The sequence below is a fragment of the Carlito syrichta genome, unplaced genomic scaffold (assembly GCF_000164805.1).
Source record: "Carlito syrichta isolate Samal-C Ts95f unplaced genomic scaffold, Tarsius_syrichta-2.0.1 Scaffold303182, whole genome shotgun sequence".
Classification (NCBI taxonomy): Eukaryota; Metazoa; Chordata; class Mammalia; order Primates; family Tarsiidae; genus Carlito; species Carlito syrichta.
The window spans coordinates 177,643-187,083 of NW_007247278.1; the positions used below are offsets into that span (position 1 = coordinate 177,643).

General features: G+C 46.6%; 1 protein-coding gene across 3 annotated transcripts in view; it reads right to left on the bottom strand.

Moving 5' to 3' along the window:
- Positions 1 to 6,977, bottom strand: part of SEC24A (SEC24 homolog A, COPII coat complex component) — an 82,711-nt gene extending 75,734 nt beyond the window's left edge. For 2 of the 3 annotated variants that reach the window (XM_021712319.1, XM_008057999.1), the window contains exon 1: positions 6,595 to 6,977. Coding sequence is in view for 2 of the 3 variants with exons in the window: in XM_008057999.1 (XP_008056190.1) it covers positions 6,595 to 6,691 (97 nt within the window). In the remaining variant the exon portion in view is untranslated. The remainder of the gene's footprint in view (positions 1 to 6,594) is intronic. The other variant, XM_008057998.2, reaches the window with a different exon arrangement.
- Between the last annotated feature and the right edge of the window lie 2,464 nt (positions 6,978 to 9,441).

A 9,441-nucleotide genomic window follows, 5' to 3' on the forward strand; every position in this document is an offset into this window, starting at 1 on the left:
GGTGGCCGGGAGCGGCCACCGCACTCCAGTCTGGGTGACAAAGTAAGACTCCAACTCAAAAAAAAAAGAAAAAGAAAAAGCAGTTTCATTCTACCTGGGGCATAATAAAAATAAATAGAAAAATCGGTGACCATGATAGTCACCTAAATAATGTTCCAACATATTCAAAATTAAAACTATTAAGTCAATTGCAGCTTCAGTCAAACATAATCTATCATATTATTTAATGTTTTAAGATTGAATTATATTGCTTTTATAGATATTTTTATTTTAGGAGAAGAAAAATAGAGCAATCAGAACCTTGAAGAACACCAAACATTTAAGAAAAAGAGAGAGAAAAAAGCACCCCAAAAATGTAGAAATATTGAGAATGCTGCTATTGAGAAATAGCAATCAATGAGGTGAAAAGAAAACCAGAACTACTCTTCTGGTGATATCCTAGAAACTAATGAGAGTGACTGTTGTAACCATAATGGTCAAGGGTATCAAGTGCCACGCAAAAATAAAATGAGAGCCGGGCTCGATGGCTCAGCCTGTAATCCCACGCCTTTGGGAGGCTGGGTGAGTGGATTGCCTGAGCCCGCAGGTTCAAGACCCGCCTGGGCAACTTGGTGAGACCTTATCTCTACAATAAATCAAAATGAGCCAGGTGTGGTAGCATGCACTGTAGTTCCAGCTACTTGGAAGGCTAAGGCGGAAGGATTGCCCGGAGCCCAGCAGGTCGAGGCTGCGGTGGCCGGGAGCGGCCACTGCACTCCAGTCTAGGTGACAGAGTGAGACTCCAACTCAACAAAAAAAAATAAAAATAAAAAATAAAAATAAAATAAAATAAAATGAGGAGGCCAGGCATGTTGGCTTAGTAGCACTTTGAAAGGCCGAGGAGAGAGGACTGCCTGAGCTCAGAGCCTGGGCAACATGGTGAGACCTAGTCTCTACAATAATTTATCAAAAAATAAATCAAGCGTGGTGACACGTGCCTATAATCCCAGCTACTAGGGAGGCTGAGGCGGAAGGATCACCTGAGCCCAGGAGGCCTAGGTTGCAGTTAGCCAGAATCATGCCATTGTACTTACACTTGGGCAACAGAGTGAGACTCCAATTCAAAAATAATAATAATACAAAGTAAAATAATTACAATCTCACAAGTTTGTTTTTTGTTGTTTTTTAAGACACATGGTTTCGCTATGTTGCCCAGGCTACAAAACATCCTTCCTTCTTAGCCTCTCAAGCAGCTGGTACTACAGGCAAGCACTACTGTGCCTGTTTCTATAACTTTAACATTTCTTTTAAGAGGCCGGGCTTCGTGGTTCAGCCTATAATCCCAGCACTGCGGGAGGTCAAAAAGAGTGGATAGCCTGAGCCCGCAGGTTCAAGATCAGCCCGGGCAACTTGGCGAGAAGACCTCGTCTCTACAATAAACCAAAATATTAGCCAGGTGTGGTAGCATGCGCCTGTAGTTCCAGGTACTTAGAAGGCTGAGGTGGAAGGATCGCTGGAGCCCAGAAGGTCAGTGCTGAGGTGGCCGTGAGCATGCCACTGCACTTCAGCCTGGAAGACAGAGCGAGACTCCAACTCAAAAAAAAAAGATTGTTGCCAGGTGCAGTGGCTCACACCTATAATCCCAGCACTTTGGGAGGTCAAGATGAGAGGATTACCTGAGCCAACGGGTTTGAGACCAGCCCGGGCAACTTGGCGAAACCTCATCTCTACAAAAAATTAAAAAAAAAAAAAAAATTAGCCAGGCATGGTGGTGGGCGCCTGTAGTTCCAGCTACTTAGAAGGTTGGGGCTAGCCCAGCATCGACCTGCTAGGCTCCAGCAATCCTGCCTCAGCCTTCCAAGTAGCCAGAACTACAGGAGCATACCACCACACCTGGCTAATTTTTGATTATTGTAGAGACAGGTCCGCCAAGTTACCCAGGCTGGTCTCAAACCCCTGGCTCAGGTAATCCTCTCACCTCTTCTGGCCAAGAAAGTTTCTTTAAGAAAGCCTACCAAGCCAGGCTTGGTGGCTCAGCCTGTAATCCCGCGCCTTTGGGAGGCTGAGGTGAGTGGGTTGCCTGAGCCCGCGGGTTCGAGACCCGCCTGGGCAGGCGAGACCTCATCTCTACAATAAATCAAAAAATCAGCCGGGCGTGGTAGCACATGCCTATAATTCCAGTTACTCGGAAGGCTGAGGCGGAAGGATCGCCAGAGACAACTTTTAGGTTGTAATGTAATGTAACAATCTATCACAGAGAGAAATGTCTTGATGTGTGAGGAATTTTGAAAAAGATCACCAATGGGTCTTTCCTTTTCTTTGTAAAAGACAGGGTCCTGCTCTCTCACTCAGGCTGGAATGCAGTGGTGCAATCACAGTTCACTGTTACCTCGAACTCCTAGGCTCAACCAATCCCCATACATCAGCCTCTTGGGTAGCTGGGACTACCCCATGTGCCACCATGCCCGATTAACTTTTTAATTTTTTGTATAGAGATGGGAGTCTCACTATGTTGCTCAGGCTGGTCTCAAACTTCTGGCCCCAAGGGATCCTCCTACCTCAGTGTTCCAAAATACTGAGATTACAGGTATGAGCCACCATACCCTGCTCAGGTCTTTTGACCATTATATTAAAATATATAAATATATTTTAAAAATCTGAAGATCCAATTATACTGTGATCATAATTTAAGCAAGCTACATTAAATCAATTGCTTAAGAAAATAGAATATTTACAGCAATTACTGCCTTGAAACAGTTAACCAAAACTAGGTTCCAACACAGAAACTTTTTTCACCTTCTAGAAAAACACCCTCTCCTCCAACTAGCCACCTCATCCCTACTCTCCGTATTAGTAGGATGAACAAAACAACTCAATATATGACCATGCACTAGTAAGAACACACAGCTGTAAAAAGCTTTAGAAATGAGGCTTACAAAAGGATTGCCAGCTGGGTGCAGTGGCTCACACCTTTAATTCCAGCACTCTGCAAGGCTGAGGTGAAAGGATTGTCTTAGACCAAGGGTTTGAGACCAGCCTGGGCAACCTCATCTATACAATAAATACATTAAAAAATTAGCTGGGCATGGAGGCGAGTGCCTGTAGTTCCAGCTACTTGGAAGGCTGAGGCGGAAGGATCGCCTGAGTCCAGCAGGTCCAGGCTGCTGTGGCCATGAGAATGCCACTGCACTCCAGCATGGGTGACAGAGTGAGACTATGACTCAATAAAAAAAAAATTGTCAAAATTACATGTGTGTGTGTGTACATATTTTTTTTCTTTTTTTTCCCCTTTTTTTGAGTCAGGTTCTCACTCTTACCCAGACTAGAGTGCAGTGGAACAATTACAGTTCATTGCAGCCTCAACCTTCTAGGTTCAGGTGATCCTTCCACCTCAGCCTCTGTGTAGCTGGGACTACGGGTGCATGTCACCACCCCTGGCAATTTTTTTTAATAGATATAAGGTCTCACTATATTGACTTCACTGGTCTTGAACTCCTGGGCTCAAAGGATCCTCCTGTCTTGGCCTCCAATGTGCTGGAGTGCTGAATTACAGATGTGAGCCACCGCACTCAGTCAAAATTGTGTGTGTGTGTGTGTGTGTGTGTGTTTTAAATCGGAGTCTCACTCTGTCGCCCAGGCTGGAGTGGAGTGGCACACTCACGGCCACCCCAGCATCCTGCTGGGCTCCAGTGATCCTTCTGCCTCAGTCTTCCAGGTAGCTGAAACTACAGTCACGTGCTACCATGCCCGGCTAATTTTTTATTTATTGTAGAGACAAGGTCTCGCCCAGTTGCCCGGGCTAGTCTCAAACCCGCAGGCTCGGGTAATCCACTCACCTCTGCCTCCCAAAGTGCTGGGATTACAGGCTGAGCCACCGAGCCTGACCAAAACTATATTTTAAAAGAGGCTTATGCCGGGCTCGGTGGCTCAGCCTGTAATCCCGCGCCTTTGGGAGCCCGCGGGTTCGAGACCCGCCTGGGCAACTTGGCGAGACCTCATCTCTGCAATAAATCAAAATGAGCTGGGTGTGGTAGCGCTCGCCTGCAGTTCCAGCTACTTGGAAGGCTGAGGTGGAAGGATCGCTGGAGCCCAGCAGGTCGAGGCTGCGGTGGCCGGGAGCGGACACTGCACTCCAGTCTGGGTGACAGAGTGAGACTCCAACTCAAAAAAAAAAGAGTCTTATATTTGCAGTCTTGTGATTTACCTTCCATCTCAATTGGTCACATTCTTCCAACTGCTATCACCAAATTGCAATCGCCAATTACATATCTGAATTCCCAACTGTTTCTGCACCCTATACACAGAAGTGCTTTCTTATTCTCTTTAATATACCCAAGGACAGAACTTAGAAGATGTGCAACAAATATATTGCTAACTGTATCAAATCAACATAGCGGCAATATTGCCAACACAGCATAAGCATATCACAATGATTAAATTACTTTAACATTTCAATATTATGACAACTACATTTACATATAAATTTATAAACACACTTGAAGAATTTGTAAATTTAAAGTTTGGGTAAAGGCCAGGCGAGGTGGCTCACACCTGTAATCCCAGCACTTTGGGAGGCCAAAATGAGAGGATTGCTAGAATTCAGGAGTTTGACACCAGCCTGGACAACCTCATCACTGCAAAAAAAAATTAAAATTAGGCCGGGCTCGGTGGCTCATCCTGTAATCCCAGCACTTTGGGAGGCCAAGGTGAGTGGATTGCCTGAGCCCGCAGGTTCGAGACCCGCCTGGGAAACTTGACGAGACCTCATCTCTACAATAAATCAAAAATTAGCCGGACTCGGTGGCTCAGTCTGTAATCCCGCGCCTTTGGCTGAGGTGAGTGGATTGCCTGAGCTCGCAGGATCGAGACCCGCCTGGGCAGCAAGACCTCATCTCTACAATAAATTAAAAAATCACCCAGGTGTGGTAGCGCATGCCTGTAATTCCGGCTACTCGGAAGGCTGAGGCGGAAGGATTGCCGGAGCCCAGCAGGCAAGGCTGCGGTGGCCGGAAGTGGGCACTGCACTCCAGTCTGGACGACCGAGTGAGACTCCGACTCAAAAAAAGAAAAATTAGCCGGGCGTGGTAGTGTGCACCTGTAATTCTAGCTACTTGGAAGGCTGAGGCGGAAGGATTGCCGGAGCCCAGCAGGTCGAGGCTGCAGTGGCCGGAAGCAGCCAATGCACTCCCATCTGAGTGACAGTGTGAGACTCCAACTCAAAAAAAAAAAAAAAATTAAATTAACCAGGAGTGGTGGCATGTACCAGTTACCCCAGCTATTTGGGAGGAGGCTGAGGCAGGAGGATTGTCTGAACTCAGGAGGTTGAGGCTGTGGTGAGCCGTGATTGTGCCATGTACTCCAGTCTAGGTGACAGAGTGAGACCCCCGACTCAAAAAAAAATTTTTATGTAAAATTGCAGTTTATAGATTACAAGAAAAATCTATAACTATATGACGTCTTGCTTAAATGTTTTCATCCTATGTAAATGTTACTAAGTATAAAATGTAGTTTATGTAATCTGTTACCATACACTTGAGAAAGAACAATTAATTCAACTTAACACCCTTTCAGTGCCTTTTCTCCACTTACTCTTTCTTCTGCCCACATAGCTGCCTACTCACAGACATTTTTAAAAGTCTTTTAGAGCCATCTTTGTAAAGAAAACAGTAGTCTTCTCTAAAAACAATGTAAATCAGCAATTTTAGTCATTTAGGCTAGTTTCTTCAACTTCACAGCAATCTTAGGTTCCAAAGAGCAATTTAAGTACGTTAGTATTATCCCACTAGTCTTATTTCCATAAGCCAAAGACTTGTACCTAAATTGGTAAGCAATCTGTCGGCAGAAAATCTGTCTTTCTCTATAACAAATACAGTAAACTTAGCAAATCACTTTGTAGGACAAGCTATGGAATCCTAGAAGTATAAAATTATGACATTCTCACACCAAATGACAAAGTATAGTGCCACATATACACTGTTGTCAGAGTTTCAGAGTTGTAGCCAACCACTTTCCACGTGACCTAAAGTCATCTAGAAACCAAACGGGAGATCCTCCCTCTCTTTGGTTCTCCCACAACTGAAAAACAGAACAGGCGGCTAGGTGCAATTCTGGGAAGGTTCTGGGAAAGATGAATAGGTCCTAAAGGAGTCTCCTAAAAGCAATAATTCATTCATCTTCTCAAACTCAGATTGGATACGACCCCGGTCCACTTCCGGGCCTCCAGAACCCAGGTGAACCAGACTCCAAAGCCTGCTCTCTAGCATACTGGGGTGAGGTGGTGGAGGGTGAAGACACCGACAATATGCTCCTTGTATGCGAGTTCTGAGGTGTTGACCGAATCTGTATTTTCTCACGCATGTTTATCCAGGGTGTCGCATAAAGCTCACTTACTGTTTGGTGACTGAATGAATAAATGCGTGTGAAACACTAAGACGGCCCGGGGCTGCGGGTGCACATCCGCCGCGGTCTCAGTGGCCCAGCCGCCCATCACCAGCGCGCCAGACCCCGGCAGGGAGGCCTCCCGGTCTACCCATGTCGCCTCCAGCGGCACTCAAAGGTCAGTTCGCGCCCGGGCTCGGGCTGAGCGCAGCACCCCCCGCCCCCGGCAGTACTCACCGTTGGTGTAGGGAGACCCCGAGGCCGAGGCGGCCCCGTTCTGAGTCTGGAGGCTGGTTGGGGCGCCGCCGGAGGCTGGCATTCCCGGCTGGGACATGACGACGGCGGTTATGCGGGTTGGAAGGGGCTGCTCCGGGTCCGCAACAGCGCCAAGCGGAGAGCTGAAAGACGACTGCGAGGGAGAAGGCTAACGACTTAGCACTGAAGAGAAGAGAGGGCGGCGCATCAAGCGCGAGGCATGGCGCCGCGTTCTCTCCAGCCCGCCGGCGGCCACGGCCTAGACTGGGAGCCGAGGCTTGGGAGTCGGGTCGGTGGGGCGGCGAACGCCGGGCTAGGAGGCGGCAGCCAAACCCGGAGGGAAGGAGGGAGGCCCAGCCGGAAGTGCCTGTCAGCCGCCGGCCGCGCAGGCGCAATCGGGACACGTGGCACTTCCGGCTCCGGGCTCGCGGCGGCTTCTGATGAGCTCTCCGGTCCCCGTGGAGTTGCCCGGGGCCACCTGACAGCTCCGCGCGTCCCGGCCCCGAGGACCGTGGCCGGCCTCACCTGCCACGTCACTGACTCTCACCGCCTGCCGGAAGTGGCATGTGTCACCGCTACGGAAATCCCCGCCTTCGTGAGCGTGACCTCACCCGCGGAGCCAGGATCGAAGGGCAATCTGGGCTTCTGCAGGCGCTTTCGTGGAGTGGGACCGACAGTTCCTCTCCCTGGGTTTTGTGATTACCTGAGATGACACACGTCATCGTTCTCCGTTGACACCATGTCACCACTGCTAGCTGAACCGGTTAATGTTCATTGCAGTATCTCATTTCACATTTCGTTGACATATTCCCGGTGTAAATTGTAAAGGATTTTAAAAAGAGGTGGTATATGTATTAAAAGTGTGATCAAGCCCAGGAAGGGGTCTTTTCTTTTTGACTAGAGGAATCAGGCATGTTTAAATGTTGAAATTCGCTGATTCATAGCACAGTCATGCTAAAGTTCATTAACAGCATACTTAAATCGCAGTTTTGTTTCCTCTTCTAAGAGTTTACAGTAAAGATTCACTTCCTTTCTGAGCAACTAGACTTTTGGTGTTTGGGGTTTTTTTGGAAATAGACTTTTTTTTTTTTACTTTTGAGACCGAAGGGAGGTAGAAACTGGGATGATTAAACATAGTTAATTAATCACAGTAATCATCTTAGTTACTTTCATTCTATTTAGGTTTTTCCTGCTCCGGGCTGATGGTAAAGTCCTTCTTCATAGATTTGTACTGTTGATTAAAATGTCATGCCATGGGTTTCAAAACCTCAGGGCAAAGTACATCTTACCTAATTCATTTAATATCAAATGTTAGCCGGGCTTGGTGGCTCTTGCCTATAATCCCAGCACTTTGGGAGGCCGAGAAGAGAAGATTCCCTGAGGGGGTTCCAGACCAACCTGGGCAACTTGTCAAGACCTCGTCTCTACAATAAATCAAAAAATCAGCCAGGCATGGTGGCACATGCCTGTGGTTCCAGCTACTTGGAAGACTGAGGTGGAAGGATCACCTGAGCCCAGCAGGTCGAGGCTACAGTGACCATGAGCATGCCACTGCACTCCAACCTGGGTGACAGTGAGGCTCCGACTCAAAAAATATATATATGTCAAATGTCTACTATGAAATGTTATATACAAAAAAAGCAAGATATAAACATTATGTCAGTCCTGAAAAACAAGCAGTAGGAATTCAGATAACCAAATATTAAATTTTATCTTACCCCTATTTTTGTTATCATTTGCCTTAGAACATTACTAAAAATGTATTTCTTTTTTTTTTTTTTTTGAGTTGGAGTCTCACTCTGTCACCCAGACTGGAGTGCAGTGGCCACTCCCAGCCACCACAGCATCAACCTGCTGGGCTCTGGCGATCCTTCGACCTCAGCCTTCCAAGTAGCTGGAACTACAGCCACGCACTACCATGCTCGGCTAATTTTTGATTTATTGTAGAGATGAGGTCTCGCCAAGTTGCCCAGGCCGATCTCGAACCTGTGGGCTCAGGCAATCCACTCACCTCGGCCTCCTAAAGCGCTGAGATTACAGGCTGAGCCACCGAGTCTAGCCTAAAAATGTATTTCTTTGTACAACATCCAAGTACAAAGTCTTCTTTAGAATGAAGACAATACTTTTAATCAAACTATTTTCAGTTTAGAGCTACAATATAGAAATCCCAAATCATGAATCCAGAAACACATAAAAAGATACACAAACACAAGCCTCTCAGTATTTTAAAGAGAAAATAGACCTCAGAGACAAACCTAACCTTCCTAAGGTCAGAGAGAAAATCAGGATCACTCTTCAGAGGCAAATACTTTCTCCTGGTCTCAACCTCGAATTCGTTTAAATTCTCTCTTTTTATGCTACTCATTTTGAATGATCACAGTTTGTTGACCTTGGCACAGAGGTTTGATTTGATTAAATCAAGCTATCTTTGAACTTTGTTCTGTTTAAGCAATATCTATGTGTTCAGAAATATTTAAAAGTAAATAATCTAATTGGTTAAATGAACGTAAATAACTTACTAATAAGTAAACAATGCTTTTTTTTTTTCTTAGTTGGGGGTCTCACTCTTGTTGCCCAGGCTGGAGTGCAGTAGTACACTCGCAGCCACCGCTGCCTTTACCTGCTGAACTTAGGGGATGCTTCCACCTCAGCCTTCCAAGTAGCTGAAACTACAGATGCACACCACCATGCCCAGTTAGTTTTTTTGTGATTTATTGTAGAGATGAGAGCTCATCAAGTTGCCTGGGCTGGTCTCGAACTCTTGGGCTCACCTTGGCCACCCAAATTACTGGGATTAGAGGCTGAGCCACCGCACCCGGCCAGCAATGC